Source organism: Phragmites australis, chromosome 4 (assembly GCF_958298935.1).
Source record: "Phragmites australis chromosome 4, lpPhrAust1.1, whole genome shotgun sequence".
In the NCBI taxonomy this organism is placed as follows: Eukaryota; Viridiplantae; Streptophyta; class Magnoliopsida; order Poales; family Poaceae; genus Phragmites; species Phragmites australis.
This window is the reverse complement of record NC_084924.1, coordinates 30530386-30550197: the sequence shown is the minus strand read 5'-3', so window position 1 is coordinate 30550197 and position 19812 is coordinate 30530386. Positions and strand designations below refer to the sequence as shown.

At 43.8% G+C, this 19812-nt stretch overlaps 1 protein-coding gene across 1 annotated transcript; it reads left to right on the top strand.

The window, feature by feature from the left end:
- The first annotated feature begins 1609 nt into the window (after positions 1-1609).
- On the top strand, positions 1610-2922 carry LOC133916066 (protein SEEDLING LETHAL 1, chloroplastic-like). Its single transcript, XM_062359556.1, has one exon. The coding sequence runs from the start codon at positions 1635-1637 to the stop codon at positions 2742-2744; it is 1110 nt and encodes a 369-aa protein (XP_062215540.1). The 5' UTR covers positions 1610-1634; the 3' UTR covers positions 2745-2922.
- Positions 2923-19812: the final 16890 nt, after the last annotated feature.

Genomic DNA, 19812 nt, shown 5'->3' with positions numbered 1-19812 from the left:
AAATCATTTGGATGAGTGTAACAGTTAGCTGTTTGACAATGATGCAAAGTTTTGAAAGCAGGATGTGAAATTGGCTCTTGGAATATGGCATGTCGTCCCACAATAGCACCACTCAGTAAGTAATTTTAAGTATCAAAATCAAATCTCCCACAACTATACATATATGCCTAAATAGAGTAATGATGCATCGGCCCTAAACAAAAAGCGTGACAACCAGGCTAGGGTTTCTTACTAACAAAAAATACTAGGTTGTTGGACTATGAATCATAATAGATTGGTGGGGTGTTGACTTTAAAGAGCAAAATAATTCCAAATCTAGCTCTCAAAACAACTAATTTGAGACCAGCTGAAAATGTCAATAACTCAATCGGGGTTAAGTTAATTTAGCACATGTCTATAACAGAAATATTGACAAAATTAGTTTTAAAACGAATGGCTAAGTTTCATGCCAAAAAGAAAAGATTTTACTTTACGGATACAACTGTGATTCGTTGGTTAGCGCTTACGGATCAACTTTTGATATGCGGAGTTTCTGCCGATGAAAACAAATCTTCGTTGTCAAAAACTCTGCACGTCAAAAGCCTGTCTATAAGCATCAACCAACAATTTGCAGATGTACCCATAAATGAAAATCTTATCTTTTTAATATGACATTAAACCTAGCCATATGTTTAAAGCTAATGATGTAAACATTCCTCTATTACAGGTGAATTAAAGTGTTACAACTTCATTTGGTGTGCTAAATCAAGGTACGCTACTAACTCCTTGCTACCAACAATTATATTTTAACCATCTATCATATACGATACATATTAACTTCTTTGATTATTGGGAGTGTAAATCATTACACATGCAAGTAAGCATGATCAAATCCCCCATCATCTAATCTTTGGATACAAGCTCAATAACTTTTATATACTTTTACCATCTAAAATAAGATTTACTATGCATTACTCTTTTACATGCGGGCTATGCTGTGTAAGTTTGCACAATATTTCAGAAATCAAATACCAAAAAGTGTTAACCTTCAATCACGTGGTGAATATAATTTTTCATGTTCAAATTGGAAAAAACATGGGCAAGCTAATGTTCCAATCTGGATGCAAATCATTACATTCATGCAATGACCTATCCCCAGCTCATTATATGTCACAAACTTGAAGCTGGTTTATCTATTTACCCAACGTTAGTGATATGTATTGAACATATTATAATATGACTACTTGAAATATGTGCTATCTCAACTTTGTATGTCAAGATTCGGTTGGAAACATCTTTTTGATTTCTAGTTATGAGTCTTCTATATGTATATGGAACTAGTTTAAAGATAACTCTACCTCATCAGAACAAGTTACAAATGCAAAATCTTCTGTATGTATATTCGGTGACGCCACGTCAAGTTCGCGCTATTTTCTAGTTTTCTTCATATTTGATGCTAAATTTTTCACGATGTCATCCCATTCCCCTCGGCCTCTGCCGTTCATCTCAGAGTCTCCTTGTGGGCTGTGGCCAGGAATTTTCTTCCCCGTTTTCCAGTTTTCATCAACAGAAACAGTACAAGCAAAGGAGAAAAAGCATGTGGCTCTGCATGGTTTCCCTCCACGGGCCTCACTGCCCAAGTGCCCCCACCTCCGATGCAGAATCCGACGCGATCACACCTGGCCCAATCACTCCTCCCCGTCCCGCCGCCCTATCCTCCTCTTCTCCGCGCCGTCGCCTTGCCCCACCCCGCCTTATCCTCGCCACGCTACCAACCGTTAAACCCATCCACCTCACTCTCCTCCTTCGCCACGCTCACCAAAGTTTACAGCTTGGTTTACGCTCGCACGAAGCTCCTCGAGCTCTCCTCGGCAATGGAGGAGCTCCTTCTGCGCCACGCCAGCCTCCCGAGGCTGGCGGCGCCGCGCTGGCGACTCCGCATCGTCGCCGTCGCGCTGCGGACCAGGCCGACCAGCCTCGCCGTTCCAGGGCTCCCGCCCGCGCCGGCGCCAGCGCCGGAGCGCGTGCTGCCGTTGCCGCCCGTGGCAGCGGACGCCGCGGCGGTGCTGCTTGCGGCGGGTGTGCCGCCTGCGGACCTCCGGCGCGCCGCGGGGATGTGCCCGGAGCTTCTGTCTGTGCCCGTGGAGACAATCGCGGCCGCACTCCGTTTCCTGACGGAGGAGGCGGGGGTTCCGGCGGAGGATATCCCGCGCGTGTTGCGGCGGCGCCCGCGCCTCCTCGTGTCCCCCGTCGCGGTCCGGCTCCGGCCGACGCTCTACTTTCTGCGCGCACTCGGCGTGCCGGACCTGCACCGCCGCGCCGACCTCCTTTCCTTCTCCGTGGAGGACAAGCTGCTCCCGCGGATCGAGTTCCTCGAGTCGCTGGGCCTCCCGTCACGCGCCGCGCGCTCCATGGCGCGCCGCTTCCCGGCGCTCTTCTGCTACGGCGTCGATGGGAACATGCGGCCCAAGGCGGAGTACCTCTTGGGCGCCATGGGCCGCGACGCTGACGAGCTATTCGAGTTCCCGGAGTACTTCTCCTACGCGCTCACCACGCGCATCGCGCCGCGCCACGAGGCGTGCGCGGCCCGTGAAGTGAGGCTGCCGCTGCCCGCCATGCTCCGCCCCGGGGAGGCCAAGTTCCGCGCCACACTCGCGGGCTGCGTCGGGTCCACGCCGCCGCGGCGGCGATCGCCACTGTGGCACGCCACGTGGGTGGACGCCGACGCCGACGCCGGCACGGTGGGGAAGGAGGCCACGGTGTGACGCCGCCGATCGTGCGCGTGCGACATGCGCATTGGTAGGGAGGGGTTCTTGGTGGTGTAACATGTGCATACGGATTGACATTGGCTGCTTGTAAGTATCAAATTATACCATGAATCTAGTTGGTTTTATTGCTGCCGTGAAGCCAAGGGATTGTCTACCTGTGCATAAGTGTTGTGAAGTGGTAGGGGCTGCCGAGCCGAGTTGGTTCCCAAGGCCAGCTCCTTGAGGGGATGATCTGGGTTTGATCCCTAGCGCTCTAACCTGTAGGCGCCCCTCAGCTCTTTTCTGGTTGGGTTGTGGGTCTCTTTTGTAAAAAAAAAAGTGTTGTGAAGTGAAACTGGATGTGATTCTATTTAGAGTCCAAACATCAAGTCTCGGTTACATATATTTGACTATCACATTTTTTTAACTAAGTAGCAGAAATTCTTAAGGGAGTACTTATGGTTATAAAGCATGAAATGATGAAAATAAATATATTTTATTAATGGTCATAATTCTAAAAACTGACACAATATGAAAGGGTGACATTTATTTTAGGTAAAGACTAGTTTCCCACCGTATATGCGTTTGTCTTTTTGCATGCACACGTCGTGGACCGCCCGATCTGAATCCAAGAGACATGCGCGTCCTGTTGGAAAAATTCACTCCATGATGCCTGTGACGCACTGATTTGAAATGGAAGGCTTCGGATGTTTGGTAGGGCAAGCCTTAGCTTCAATGTACTACGATTTTTCCCATAGAAGCCTCTTCCATCTTGGCTCTCTCTCTCTCTCTCTCTCCCTTCTCATCTCTCGCTCATCTCTATTGAATGTCATGACGAGGCTACGGTGGGGTGGCGATCTTATGGTGGCACGGTGACCCGAGCCCGCGGCGACGCATGAGGCCTCGGCGAGTGGGCTGCAACCGACGAGGCCATATGGGGGTGTCATCCCCATGGTGGTGCGGCAAGGCCTCGACAGGGTGGCAAGCCCGTGGTAGCGAGCTCACGGTGGTGCAGCGGCCAGCCTGCAGATATGCGTCGAGGCCTCGGCGAGCGGGCAACAGTGGGGAGGCCACGACGGAGAGGCAACACTAGTGGCGACACAACGAGTCCATGATGGGGTAGCAAGCCCTGTGGCGATGAGTCAAGGCCTCGATCGGCAGGCGGTGAGTCCACGTGGAGTGGTGAGCCATCAATTTTTTTTCATGCCATAAGCAAAATGAGTGGAATTCCGGCGATAGCATGCAAAATTGCTTGTAATTTGAAACAAATTTTCTTTCTCGGTTTAGTTGATTTTGCTTTTCATTTAAAACAAATACGCCTTTTCTGATTTCATACTGATTTTGCTTATATACAGAGTCAAATTTGTCTATATACAGAGCCGATTTTGCCTATATACAGAGTCAAATGTGCAGAGCAAAAAAAATCAAATTGTTTTTTGATTTGGTTTGCAGTAATCCTAATTTGGTTTATGAAATCAACTATTTGCATTCAAATGTTATGTAGATTTGTTTTGTTCAATCACCTCATCACGTGATCGTGATTTGCTCCTAATTTTTAAACCAATTTTCTCCTTCTGAGACTTTTTAAATTATCCATATTTGCGTTTTAGGACCATTTTATTTGTCTTCTCCAAATATCCTAATTTTGCTCCCCAAAATCCCACAGATTTGCTTTTTGTTTGTTTTGTTTTTTTTTCACACATGGACAGGACGAACACGAGAGAGGTTCGTGTGACACCCCGAAGATTAATTTTGTTTTGGGTTCTTTGGTTCGCTTCCATCCTATGTCGGGTCTTTGTTAAGCCATTGTCGTGAATTAAAACTAGAAAGCGAACCTAATAATATATTTGGGCCGACCTAGGAGGGCCCAAAAGGCTCAAGCTGACCCCACACCCATCTAAACCCTAGTGGGGGGGGGGGGGGTGTCCATCACCCCCTGGACGATCTCCCTGGTTGAGGCAGCTAGCACTACCTCCCGCTGCCCTCCCTGCTTCCTCCCTTGCTCCCTCTACTTCTTGGTGGCAGGGATTCCCTCCCCATCTCCCCTATGTGCTCCTCCTCACCCCTGTGGTGCTGCTGCAGGAAGAAGAAGAAAGGAGGAGAAGGGAAGGAGAGAAGAAGAAAGGGGAATCAAGGGAAGAAGAAAGGGAAGAGTCGGAATTGGAGGAGAAGATCATTTCCGTGGTGTTTTCCCTCACGATTCCCACTGTTTCCCCCAAGAACCCTAGGTATGAAACCCCCCCTACTATTCTTCATGAATTTGGGGATGATTTTGGTTTGTAGTTCGTGGTTGGGGAGGAATTAGAGAAGGGTTTTGGCGGTTGATATCAAATCGAGTGTTCTGCGCGCAGGCAGTTTGAGCAGTGCGCATGTTCCTGATTTTTCGACAACCTAGATGCTTTTTTCTGCAGAAGCAACTAGAAAGTTGTAGATAATGTCTAGACCTAGTTTCTGAAAAAAATTTAGAATTTTTACTCACACGGTTTAAGAGATATGACTGTCTGAAGTCAACAGTATGTTCTGTTTCAGTTCAAAAAATTCAGTTTGAGCAGTGCAGATTCGGCAGTCGATTTGATGACCTTAGCTATGTTTCCTCAAAATTGTCGTAGCTACAATGTTGTATGGCTTGGAACTATCTTTCTATCCATGTAGAGTTATCTGTCATAGCTCTGTGGTTTGTGAGGTACCCTGTTGAAATTTGCTGCTGCAGTTCTAGCTTCTGTTAAAAAGCCCCTGTTCGAGGGATGATTCGGAGGTTTTGTAGACCTCTGAGTTGTGATCCACCAAAACGAAAGTTGTAGATCTTGGTGTTATATATTTTCTGCAAGATTTTCATACCATTTGGAGTTGTGGTTTGACTGTGATACTTGTTTGAATGTTGCTATCAGGACGTGGGAGACAGATTCAGTCATTTGTTTTCAATTGCATGTTAGGCATAGATAATTTTAGAATTTAAATATTTTCTATTCGTGAAAGTTGTAGCTCTCATTCTATAGTTTTTAGAAATGTCATAGTTTTATATGTTTTGTGTAGTAAAACAAAAAGATACAAAATTGTGAAGCAGACTTGCTGCGATATGTTTGACTTTTTAGTTTGCCAGTTTTGTCGTGTTGTGGGGTTTTCAGACGTAGGAGGCGAATGCATGATTTGTGGGTGCTTTTGTGGTGTTGTTACATAATGAAAATGTATTCGCACAGGTGGTGCTATTTCGGGATGCAATTAGTGCCGTCATCTTCGTCGGTGAAGGCAATTGAGTGTGACGGTTGTTGTCATAACTTTAACTTGTTATTTTTGCTACCTCCACTTATAATAATACAACACACATGATCATACTCATTAATATGGAAGATTATATCTACTTGCTCTGGATATGCGAATTTGGCTTAACCTTTTGGTTATAGTTCATGGAGTCTTATGCAATAATGATGATGTCTTATTGGTTTAGTCATTTCTAGCACAACCTCATCTTATGTCTAATCGTTAGTTTACTTGAGGATAATGATGTCAGTTATGTACAACCTCATCTTATGTAGAAGCTTATGTCTAATGGTTATTTACTTTGTCTTGTATGTGGGCATTTAATTCTTTTTGGATGACTGTTTCTTATGTATATAACTAGTTGGAATATAACATTTTGAAACCTTATTCATGTTAAATGATAAGCTAGTAGAAGCATAATTCTTATCTTTTTGTGCCCTACATACAATTAACCTTGTAATATGTGGTTACAAAATGGGGTAGGCCTTGCTCTTTCAAAGCAAGTTTATTGTTGCTATATGTTTATGTTCATGTCATATGCACTTTAACATGAGGAAAGAATGGTGGATATATGTAGATTGTTTCTATATGTTTATTTTTTGGTATTTGAAGTATATCATGTGCATTGCACTGTATTGCATTTCGTATGCATTGGAAGTTATGTCATAAAGATCACGACCATACCGGTACGCATCGTATGTTGCCCGAGGAGGGGTGTGATGTAAAAAGAAGGCATGCCATTGCATTCATATGCATTGCTGTATGAAATTGATGTTGAAGTTGCATTTGAGGTCATTATGAGAAGTGATGCTTCTCTGTGGATATGTTCATTGTGGTATGACTTGTGGATTTGTGAAGGTATTGAGGTCCTACGTAGATTTGCATTGTATAGTATCCATATACATCATATTGTGTTACAGTAATCTTCCATATTCAATTTGGTTGTGATGAATGGCATGCAGATGTTTGAGTAACTTCACTAATTGTAGAAGGTATGTAGTTGCGAGTGGGTTATTCTTAAAACTATCATTTATTATTAATATAGCTTGAACTCTATTCATGATGTCTTGGATGATGATATTTTCTTACAAGTCCTATTTATCTCTTAGAAGTTGAAGTCAATTATTGATGTTGATATCATGTCCTATGGGATATATAGTCTTTTTTTTTATCTTACTTGTGTTATAGTTATATTTGTTATGGATATGTATTTATTGATCTTTTTTTAAAAGTAAATATTTAACTTGCTTAAAAATGAACATAATGAATAATATGCTGTCTTTTATACCTGTTTAAGTTTAAATTAGTGCTTTAAATACTGTGGTTTAAATAGTTGAAGCTAGCATGGAGGGCAGGGATTAGAAGCACGTCTTGCACTTTATGTCTTCACTTAATATCACCGGGTTGTAATAATAAATTACAGTTAGTTGTTAGAGTCGTGTGTTTGAAGTTTAAATTATGGTTGTGATTTTAAACTTAATGGTTTACTCTTGGTCTTGGTTAGGATGTTTTTAAATGCTAGTGTGTTATGCTTTATATCTTTCTTATCTATGTTATTGCTTCCGCATTACTTAGAATACAGGGGAGATGCTGTTGTTTTTTTTTATTTAAGTTCAGTTGTAGGTTGTGTAGTTTAGTGTTATTCTAGGTTTTGTGATCCCTGAGGTGTTACAGTTCACCTCCACCACCTTGTCGTGTTCTTCGCTATGCCACCACCACCGCTGCATGGCTCTCAGAATTAATATAAAATGCTTTTTTAAGTGATGATGAAAATTGCTTAACAATTGACCTTTTTTGTCTGATCGTATCTCCTTGTGAGCGCCAACAACACACACAATCTACTTTGCTTTTAAAGTTGTTCTAATTTGATCACTGAATTAATTTAATTGCTTTTCAAGTGATAATGATTTGCTTTTGTCAATTCAATTTTCCTGTCTCCTTGAAATAAACACTTGTTATGTCTCAAGTATGCTTATTGTGGGGGACTATGGGATGCACCGGTCCATGCATTTCAAGTTTGATGAGCTTGCTTCGTGAGGTAGGGTGCTTTTGCTGGTGTTGGCATGAGTGTGCTCTCGTGTGAGGTGCTTTTTAGGGTAGTTTACCAGATTAGGAAGGTGCCTAATCAAGTTCTTCCCTGATTAGGTGTGTGCAGGCGAAATGACATTAGGATGCACGTGCAGGCAATAACCACATCCTTTATTTTATACTCCAGGTAGTAATGCTCACTGGGATCTAATAACACTTATGATGTACTTAAGCGTCTCTCTTTTGTGCATAGAGCCTTGACAGGCGAAAGTTTGAAATCTTGGGCTCCATATTGTCACGCAGAAGTATTATTCTCTTAGAACGAGTTATTACAGATGATTATTAAACCTTATCATAGATGGGTTATGTTTTCATCTATGTAAAAGTGTCTGTGTTATCGTGCTTGTCATAGACGAGTAACACTCCGTCTGCAATATAGTTACACACATATAGGTCTGATTAATAACCGCGTCTGTAATATGGCTGCACAAATACCAGTTTCACAAGTCTCACAAACAAATTTTCTTCAGTATTCATCTATGTGTATGTAGTGTCACATACAATTTTGTTCAGAACCATCTGTGATTCTCAGATGGTTTCAGACAAAGATTTTACAAACTGTCTATGACTATCTGATGATTTCAGATGGAGTTTGTAAGAAACCGTTTATTTCCTGTGACATAGACTGTCTTTTAGGTCAAATTTTATGGACATATTACTTTAAGAACCGTCAGTGTCTTTGTAACTCAGACATATTTGTGTAAAAACTGTCTGTGTGCCCTTAACCAACCCCTAGCACCAATTTTTCTTCCAAGCGGTCAGCTAGACATACTACAATCAACATTATGAAACATATATATAGCCAATTAATATCACACAGAGATTAATCAGATAGCACAAAAATAGAATTCATTATCAATAAAGTTGCATAATGTAATAACACAAGACCACATGTACATAACTCTTTGTTCGATGGTTGCTGGTAGTATTGGAAAGCATAGAAATATATATGTGTGAAGTGGATTGGAGACAAAGTAACAATAAGGATGTATTTAAAAGATTTTACTATATCAGAAATTTGTAGGAATGATACAGTTTGGTTGATCCTTTCATCTGTGTACCTCTGAGGTGAATGTATACCTCGAAAGCTCTAAATGCATGGAACAACAATATAAATTTAAGTTATACAATCGGAAAAGAACCTCAAATGAATTGAGTATAGTCTGAAAGAACTTGCGCATTGATAACTTTTTGCACTGTAGAATAGTCACGTGTTTGCGCCTTTATGGAATTCATGTACCACATCCTATTGACTTTTTATAACCTCTAAAACCAAATGATGATCCGGGTCATAGGGAAACAAGAAGTAGTCCTTGGTCTTGAAATGCGACAATTGATTTACATGGAACTTAATGACATATCCTTCATATGATATAATGCTTTGTTCTGCCAGAATGTCAAGGTCAAGATATGCAACATGTTATTTGCTCACTGTCGATGTAAAGAATAAGGGGTCCCCTATCAAGAGGGCCCACACCTATAGATCCCGGCTGTCAGTTGATATTTTCAAAACCATGGCCCCACTGCACGACCAAGCGGGGCTCGCGCGACCAGTTCCTTGATCGCAGATGGAAAGCTGGTCGCGAGGCAGGTACACACCTAACTAGTCTAATCGTATTTAATGCCATCCGCTCATGAACTTTCCTTTCCCAGGCACCCTTTTGATGAATGAAGTCATGGGCTGGCGCAGAGACGGAGTGATCGGGCAGGTGTGATGGTGTTTGGCAGATGCGACAGGGAGTGCAGGATGACTAGGGCGGGCTGGATGTGCCCACTCCATGTAATAATGACCTAGGAGTAGCTGGTTTTGTCAGGTATATGGAAACCACCGTATTTAGCATGGTCTGCTTGTACGTACACTTTGCCTCCTGCTAGATAAAGGGGGAAGGACCACGCTTGTAAAGGAGGACACTCTGGAGAAGTTTATCAAACTCATAAGAAAATACACAAGACGTAAAGCTGTTATCCCACAGGAGGCCTGAAACTGGATAAACCCTAGTGTTCTTGAGTTCCTTTGACACACACGCACCCACCCACCAACAACCATTGGAAATGTTGATCATGCACCCATCGTTCAGCATACCCTAGATACATTATCAAGGATGAACCCTCGACAATTGGTGCGCTAGGTAGGGGGAGCATTTTCACATTTTGGTAAGTGTTGATAACTCGATCGGGTTATCCATGGCCGGATCCACGATAACCGTTAGTCCCATTCCGAGGACCCTGGTCACCGCAAGCTGTTCGTCATAGGATGCGACCCAGATGAGCCCTCCAAGTTTGAGACACCAAATCAGAGTCTGAAGGCTTCGAGACTTAATGTGAAGTTTGCATGGCAGGCCATGCAGTAGGGGGTAGCGGAGCTCCTTGTGTCCCAAGCACCATCGGTGAGCCCCAGGCCTTGCACCCAGAGGGAAACTGGTCTGGTACCGAATAGGGAGGCGCTTCGATACAGCCCCCTCCACTATAGTTTTGCCTAGATCCCCCCCACATAGGGTGCTATCCTTTGTGGCATCGTTGTCTAAGCCATCACACCACGCGACCACTGGGGGTTGCCCTCTTCACGATATGTCAGCGCTCCACGCTCAATGGCTTGACTAGGAGGCTATGACACCCACGCAGAATTTGTAGACCTTACAAATGCTCCTTAGGCACCCATCAGCGGCCGTGTCGGAGGGTTCGCCAGTAGCACCATGGCTAAGCGACCTCACCCTCTTGGTAGAGACCGCCCGAGGCTAAACCGTGGTGGAAACACCATGTTCGTCATAAGGACTAGTGAAGGTCACACTCACTAAGAATCATAGTAGGCAATGTGGTAGGAAAAATCTCGTGCTCCCTCCGTGACAGGAAGTACTCGGAGACCCCCGCCGCGTAGGGACAGCCAACCCTCTAACCCGTGCAACTCTCTGTGACCGGGAGCAAGAAAAGGGTGAGTAGCCCTACAACTCACCTCCCAATCACTAGGAGGCGTCAGTCTCCTCCACCCAATCGCTAGGGCCACGAGATCGTCGTCTCTCTCCCGAGCGACTTCCTATTACGGGATGGGGTACAACGCCTTGTTCGCCTGGCTATGAGAGGTACGCTTGTCAGACAAGTTTTGGCCAGTCCTAGACAAAAAATATAATGACTTGACCAACCCTGAGGAGTTCTTGTAGATTTACACCACCATGGTGCGGGCCACGGGAGGCCATAGGAAAGTCATGGCCCACTATTTCCAAACCACTTTGGCAGGTTCAACATGGTCCTGGCTTATGAACCTCCCCTGCGGGTCAGTTCACTCCTGGGAGGAGTTGTGCTACCAGTTTGTCACCAACTTCCAGGGGACCTACGCCCGACCAGGGTCGAGGACGACCTGTACTAGATCAGGCAGCAACATGGCAAGTCATTGTGAAAATACATCCGACGTTTCACCAAATGTCAAAATACCATTCCAAGGATTACAGGTGAGTCCATGGTCATAACTTTCCGGAGGGGGGTTAGAGACTAGAAGGTGGTCAAAAGCTAACCACCAAGGAAGTCTAGAGTACCATCGAGCTCTTTGAGCTCACGGACAAGTGTGCGTAGGCCATTGAGGCTTGAGAGTGCCAGAGCGGCCCAAAGCCACAACTGACCTCTGACCATCCCACCTCTTTCAAAGGGGCCGACTAGAAGGAGAAAAAGCGCAAACACAAGGCAGGACTGCCCAATGTCCTGGCAGTCGAGTAGACCGACCAGCCTCGTTGGCACTTTGAGAAAAAGGACAGAAAGAAGGGCTGAGGCTACTGCCCAATATATCGCACAGACGCTCATGACCTGACCGAATGCAAGGTCGTGCGAGGCATCATTGACAAGGAGATTGGGGAACGTAAACCTAGGCACGATGATAATAGTGAGGATGGGACCGACCCTGACTAACTGGCGTTGGGATTCCAGCGGGTCGATCACATAGTCCACCATATCTTTGGGGGCGCCGCAACATATTACTCGAACAGGGAATACAAGTCAGTGGTCTGTGAGGTGTAGGTGACCACGCCGGTCCTGAGTTCGCATTTGAAGTGGTCAGAGATACCCCTCATCACCAGCTAGGCAGACCACCCCATGTGTGTTCGATGCCCTGGTCGCTATCCTATTGTGTTCGAACCAACGGTTCTAAACATTTGACTTGGTCACGTACTAGTCGATGGAGGGAGTCCCATCAATCTCCTATTTGCTGACGCTCTGCAGATTCTGAGGAGTGTGTTGAAACCATCTCCTCCCTTCTTTGGAATTACCCCTGGCTCCTCAACTAAACCATTGGGGCAAATCGAGCTTCCTGTCACCTATGAGTTGCCGAGTAACTTCAGGACTGAAAGGATCCCGTTCGATGTGGTGAACTTCTGGACTGCTTATAATGCAATCCTGGGGCAACTAGCGATAGCCCAATTCATGGTCATCACCCACTATGCATACTAGACAATCAAGATCCCTAGTCTGATGGGGGCCATCACTGTCTTTGGCAACGCAAAGATGGCACCGAACTATGACAAGAGGAGTTTCGATATGGTCGAACTGACTCTTTGGTCGCAGCCCGAGAACATCGGGCCCAGTGGTCGCTCGATTAAGGTCCACATCATCGCCAATCAAGTCAATCGGTTCATGGTAGTTTGCATAGACAACTTCAATCCATCTTGGATGGTCCTGATAGGAGCTAACCTAGACCCCAAATAGAACTCACGATCATCATTTTTCTCCAGGAAAACACATACATCTTTTCATGGAGTTCGTTTGATATGCCCGAAGTCCCTAGCTGAAGTCCCTAGGGACGTTATGGAGCACAAGTTGTCAGTGCGACATAACGTGTGACATGTAAAGCAAAAGGCGCGTTGGTTCGCACTTGACCAAAAAGAAGCACTTCACGAGGAGATCGACAAGATCGTAAAGCAGGCTTCATCGGAGAGGTGCTATACCCAGAATGACTGGCTAACCTAGTGATGGTCCGGAAACCGAATGGTAAGTGGAGGATGTGCATCAACTTCACCGAACTAATTAAGGCGTGCCCAAAAGATCTCTTCCCTCTGCCCTCGGATTGACCAACTTATTGACTCAACCATCGGTAGTGATCTGATAAGCTCCTTAGATGCCCGTTCTGGGTACCATCACATTAACATGTATAGGGAAGATGAGAAGAACACCGCTTTTGTAACACCCTTTGGGGTCTTTTGCTATAAAAGCGCCGATGCCACTTACTAGTGTTGTATTTAGCTTGTTCTATGACCATAGCTTGGTAGAAATGCCAGGGCACATGTTGATGATGTGGTTGTGAAGAGTAGGACAAAGGATGACTTGGTCGTAGACCTCAAGGAAACATTCGATAACGTTCAAAAATACTGCATGAAGCTGAACCTGGAGAAATGCACATTTGAAGTCTCATTAGGGAAGTTGCTCAGCTTTCTCGTATCTAAATGAGGAATAGAGGCAAACTCTAACAAGATCATAGCCATAACCAGATGAGATCTCCGATGAGGTTAAAAGAAATCCAAAAACTAACAGGGTGTGTGATGGTATTGAGCAGGTTCATCTCGAGGCTAGGCTGCCGCTCTTCAAGCTCCTAAAGAAAAGCGACCATTTCTTGCGGATGATAGAAGCAGAAATGGCCTTCTAGGATATCAAAAGATACCTCTCTTACCCTCCCATACTGGCCGCTCCTCAACCAGATGAGGAGCTCTTGCTCTATGTTGTAGCTGCCCCATAGGTCTCGAGCGTAGTCCTAATCGTTGAACTAGAAGGTCTTCAATGACCATTGCATTGTGTTAGTGATGTCTTACATGATGTGAAAGCTCGATGCCCACAGGCCCATAAGCTACTATACACCATGTTGATGGCCTATCGCAAGCTCACACACTTACTTCCAAGCCCACAAAACCAAGGTAATCTCCTCTCTCCCAATTCGAGAAATTCTCCATAATAGGGATGCTACAGGAAGAACAACAAAGCGAGCAGTAGAGCTCAGAGAATCCGATATTCTTTTCATCCCTCGAATGGCTATCATGTCTCAGGCGCTGGTCTATTTTGTGGCCGAATGGTCTTCCTTTGAGCCCAAGTAGGAACAACGACCAGAGGCAGACGAGCACTTGACCATGCACTATGATAGGTCATTCATGCTGAAGGGAGTGGGGGTTGGAGTGGTCCTGACTTCACTGACCAGCGACATCCTTAGGTACATAGTTCAATTATATTTTTTGACCACTAACAATAGTGCAGAGTTCGAGGGACTCTTGTCTCGAATGCGAGCAGCCTCCACACTTAGGATAAAGGGCCTGTAGTGATAGGGGACTCGCCTACTGGTCTTGAACTAAGTGCAAAAGGAGTTTCAGTGCTTTAATCCGATAATGATGGCATACCTTGCTGAAGTGAGAAGGCTAGAGCGATACTTTATTAGTTTTGAAGTCAAGCATGTCTCTTGCAAGGACAACTTCCTAGCCGTTGAGCTGGCCTATCTAGCTTCTTCTTGCCAACCTATCCCAATCGGAGCCTTTGAAGAAAGTCTCACATGACCATTAGCCATGATCTCGGGCCAAGGTAAAGGGGATACTCTGCTTGGAAACGGAGCACCAGAGACAACACCTTTTGATGCAACACCTCCTTTGGTGTAGTCAACCTCTGGTGGCCATCATGTGGTCGCCCTACTCGATTCAGGTACGACCTAGATGGATCAAATCTTGGACTATCTTCAGAATCAAGCAATCCCTGATGATAATGCATCATCAGAAAAGGTCAGGTGGCAAGCCCACAGATACTCCCTGGTAGAGGGACATCTTTACCGCAAAGGGAGCAACGAGCTTTTACTGAAATGCATCAGTAAAGGTTTATCTAGCCCATAAGTGTGTTTTTGGTAATTAAAGATAATACTTATGGACTAACAATTATGTTGATAATTGTTAGTAGGTTGTTCATAAGTGATGCATGAAGGATTGAGTATGGATTCATTGAGGAATGACATGTGATCAAAAGAAATGCATCGATGTCATTGAGCTCTAGGTGATGTCATGAGATAAAGGAGAAGCTTAAGAAGATTGACAAGAAGCATGAAGGCAAAGTCACTTGTGGAGATTAAGTGACTAAAGGTATGCGATTGTCAATTGTGTTTTATAGACTAACACATGTGTTATGTGCTTAAGAGTGAGTGGGGTTATGTTCCATATGAAGATTGACAGTAAATAGTGAAGGTCAAGTTACTTGTGAAGATCAAGTGACTTAAGGCATAAATTTGTCAATTATGTTTTATGGACTAACCCATATGCTTTATGCTTGAGAGTGAGTTGGAGTTAGGTTCCATAAGAAGGTATGAGTTGAATTGAGATTTTCAATATGCTAAATCGGAAGAGCAAGATCAAGACAAGCTTAGTGGACAATATATATACTTGATTCTTGTGATTCATGCCTTGGTGGTGAACCAAATGGAGATGATGTGAAAAGAGAAGTTTTCCATGCTTGGTGCATGGGAAGCAATCAAGTGAACTTCATTAAGCTTCTGGAGATCGAGTGAAGATCAAGATGGAAGCGAGTATGATCATCATCTTGAAGAGAAGAGGAGTTGATGACGAGGCTTGAAGAGTTATGAGAGGCGTCGGGGATTGGATGATGTATTCGTAAAGTCTGATGGAATTGCTCAAGGCAAAGGTATAACTAGAATAGGTTTTCTAGTTTTGCCGGTCTCAAGGAGGTTGGTGGAAGACTGGGTTATAGGATCTTTGGAGTGTTCCTAGCTTTGATCCAACGTGTTTGAAATATAAATTTAGTAGGGATGTGTAGCACTCTAAATAAGTTTTCTATAGAGTCCAAAATCACCAAAATCGGACATCAGAGTCAAAAGTTATCGCGGTTTGCATGTTTTTAATCGAAAGTTCCAATCTAAAAATCAAAAGTTCTGATGTGTTGTTTTTCCCAGATCTGGGAGTGAGTTTCACTTAGATTCGATCGTTGGAATTCTTGGAATTCTTGCTATTTAGCCTCACCCGAGCTACCCAATAGATCCATCACCACCCACCGGAGCTCCTGCTGCCATTGATTTGGATCCCCAGCCACTGGAGCTTCCCCGCCGTTGAGATCTCGAGTGCCCTGCCACCTCTGTCATCGCTGAGACTCTTCCCAAGCGGTCCTGCCCGAGGTAAGCCATCAATCGAGTTCCCCGTGCCCTCCCATAGCTATTCCGCCGCTTGCCAGAGTTCGAAGCCCTGGCCATGCGCCGCCGCACCATGCTTGCTGCTGACCATCTTTCGACCATCTCTGGCTTCCTGAGAGCACCTCGGTGAGTTTGTCGTGGTTCTCTCTATCTCTCCTCCGCCGCTCGCCGTTGAGCCATGAAGTCACCGATGAGGTTTTGGCCATCCTCCGGTGACATCGCCGCCGCGTCTAAGCTCAGCTTCACCATCCTTCCTCTTCCGCTGGCACCGATTGCCTCCTCAACCTTCCAAGCCATCTAATCCAATCTCAATGACCGAGATTAGATCTATCTCATACCCCTCCAATAGCCCGTTAGAAGCCGCCACTTGTCCACTTAATCCCAGTTAGCATATGTGCACTGTTGACCACCACGTCGTCATCCATGTTCGCATCCTTGCTGATATGTCAATCCATGTCATTGCCACATCAACCAAAACAGAAACCCTCTTGCCATGTCATCATGCCATGTGGTTGCCACATCATCCTACCACCTTAGCCTTCCTTGCCAGCAACCCTGCTGATATGTCATCTTTGTCAACCTGCCGTGTCATCAAAAGTCACCTAGTCATCTATCCAGTCAGCAATTCAATCTTTTCCCGAACGCAAATAATTCCTGAAATTTCCAATAATAAGAGAAGTGTGCAGAGAAGTCCCTATAACTTCAAATTCTCATATCTTTTTTGTTTTAGCTCCAATTTGAGTGATGCTTGCGCTCAAAATTTCTAAAAACATGATCTATCCAACCATGCTAGTTTTAGATAGCAATTCTCACATCTCTATAGTAGTTTTCCCTCATTAACATCTAGATCCCTACAATGTGAAGATATTATTTTGATTAGTAAATTTGTGGTTGTCACAATGAGATATAGGTCATGAACTACATGTCATTGTATCACAGACATGGATTTATGATATTAAAATAATGTATTAATTTTTAGGTCACACAAGTTAATGATTTAGTTAATCCTTTCTACCATTTCATGTGAAACCTTAACCCTAGTTTCTATATCTTTATCTTTCTTCAAAAGAAGTCCAATCGATCATGTTCTCCTTGTCCAGCCCAATCTAAGATCCTAGTCTACCGTTCTATTCCTATTATTTTTTCAATTTGGAGTTTACTTGGTGTTTATTTGATGCTACTTTTGTTAGTCGATAGAATTCATGATTAGTCGATAACGCTTCGGATCTGTTCGAGGGATTTCAAGACCAAGATCTCGAAAACACTAAGCAACATTGGGTAAAAGGCAAGTGTACTTCTTCATCATTCTGAACCTATGTTTTTAAATGTTTTGTTTTACAAATTGCATCCAGTGTCTATTAACCTGATGAGGTAATCACCTATGTTAGGGTTTGCCCTAATTTTTCCTTACATCCCTTGAAGCCTAAGTGGTTTATGGTTAGGTGTCTTTTGTGGATAGAAGCGCTTAGCCATGCTATTAGGAAAAGTTGGGAAGTGTCATTGACATAGTGGACATATGCAGTGCTGATGATAAACTTGATATAGTAACATGGAACCCTCGGACTTAGGCAAGGAGATGGTTTGGTAATGGTGGTTCATGTGGTGGGCTTGTGGATACGTTCCAAGTAAAGGTGTTAGGTTTCGTTGGTTATTTCCCTGTTGGATTGTCTTTGCCTAAGTGTAACATATAAGGACCAGTTTGTGGAGCGACAACCCAACAAATATCATACCAACCATGAGGCCGATATGGGTAAGGCTTAGCATATTGTTTAGACACTTGGCTTACATCCATTGGGGTACCAGGACCTAATTGATGGACCATGCTTCATAGTGATCTCCTGGCGGCACAACACTGGCATGTGTTAAGTGTCTTGCAAACACGGCAACATGGAAATCACGACTCGTTGGGAGAACTGGACAACCTCTATAGAGTGTAAAATTTGATATATCAGCCATGCTCATGGTCATGAAAGACTTGGATAGTCACATGATTAGTTTATTTGGGTTATGGTTATGGAATGGTTATGGATATGGCTTTGGTTACAATGTAGTGATGGTTATGGTTTGCAAAGTAGTTAGCCTTAGGTGATGTTTAATGGTTGAATTAATTAGGCTACATTCACTTAATGACTGCTCAATGATTTTAAAGTTCAATTGTTTAATTTACTCATATTTATGCAAATAAACCCGTGTGTTAGCCTGTCATTGAAATAAGCTTGCATATCATTATTATCCTGTATACTTGTTGAGCGTGTCATGTGCTCACACTTGTTATTATACTTATACCATGCAACATGTGTGGTGCTGCTCAATGAGTGAAGATGTTGAAGACTATCAAAACGAGGTTGTAACGTTCTAGACGTGTGTCTCCTGGTCGGTTGTTTGCGGTGTTGTTGAGCACTAGTGCTTCTGTTCCATTGTAGTGATCTACATAGAAGATAATATATGTCAATTGTTGTAAGAGTTAAACGTTTAATCTATAAAGTATTGCTACTTTTATTTCACCTATGATGTCCTTATGTGTGTTAAACATCACGGCAAACATATGCCTCATCTTGTTTGTTCGTTAAAACTGGGTGTGAAAATGAGTTGGGGGTTATGCCATGGAAAGGCTTTTCTCCTGCCTTAAGCTCCGAACCACTACGCAAGTCAATCTTTGTGAACATAATAGAACCACTTAACTCATCAAGCATGTCATCTAGCCTAGGGATAGGATGACGATATCTTATGGTAATGTTATTACTGGCTCTACAATCAACACACATGCGCCAACTACCATCTTTTTTTAGGAAACAAAAGAATAGGAACAGCACAAGGACTAAGGCTTTCTCGTATATACCCATGGTTCAAAAGGTCTTAGACTTACCACTGAATTTCCTTAGTCTCCTCTGGATTGGTCTTATATGCTGCACGGTTTGGCAAAGTTGCTCCCGGGATCAAATCAATTTTGTGCTTGATTCCTCTCAAAGGTGGCAGCCCCGGGGGTATCTCGGTTGGAAACACATCCTTATACTCCTGCAAAAGGTTAATGACAGCAGAAGGCAAAGAGGAAGGTATATCATCAAGTGAAAATAAAGCCTCTTTGCATACCAAAGAGTAGCAAGGAACATCATTGTTAACAATTTCAGCAAGGTCTGATTTTGTAATAAGCATAACACCACCTTTTAATTTAATGCTTGTGGAACTAGAAGAAGGTGTTGGTTGCTCTTTCTTTGGTGGAAAAACATGTTTAGCTACTTGCTGATTTTCAGATTGTAAATCTTGTTCTCTCTTCGCATTTTCAGCTATCGCTTTATCACATTGCACAATCTCACTCGGTGTTAAAGGAAGCAAGGCTATTGTCTTTCCTTTGTGCATAAGTGTATATTTATTACTTCTACCATGGTGTGTAGCATTAGTATCCAACTCCCAAGGACGTCCTAACAAAAGGGAACATGCTTGTATACGCACGACATCACAATCTGCATAATCATGGTAGGAACCAATGGAAAAATGAACACGAACAGTGTGTGTTACCTTCGCCTTACCACTGTTGTTGAGCCATTGAATGTGATATGGACGAGGGTGTGCGTGAGTGGCCAAGCCAAGCTTCTTGACAAA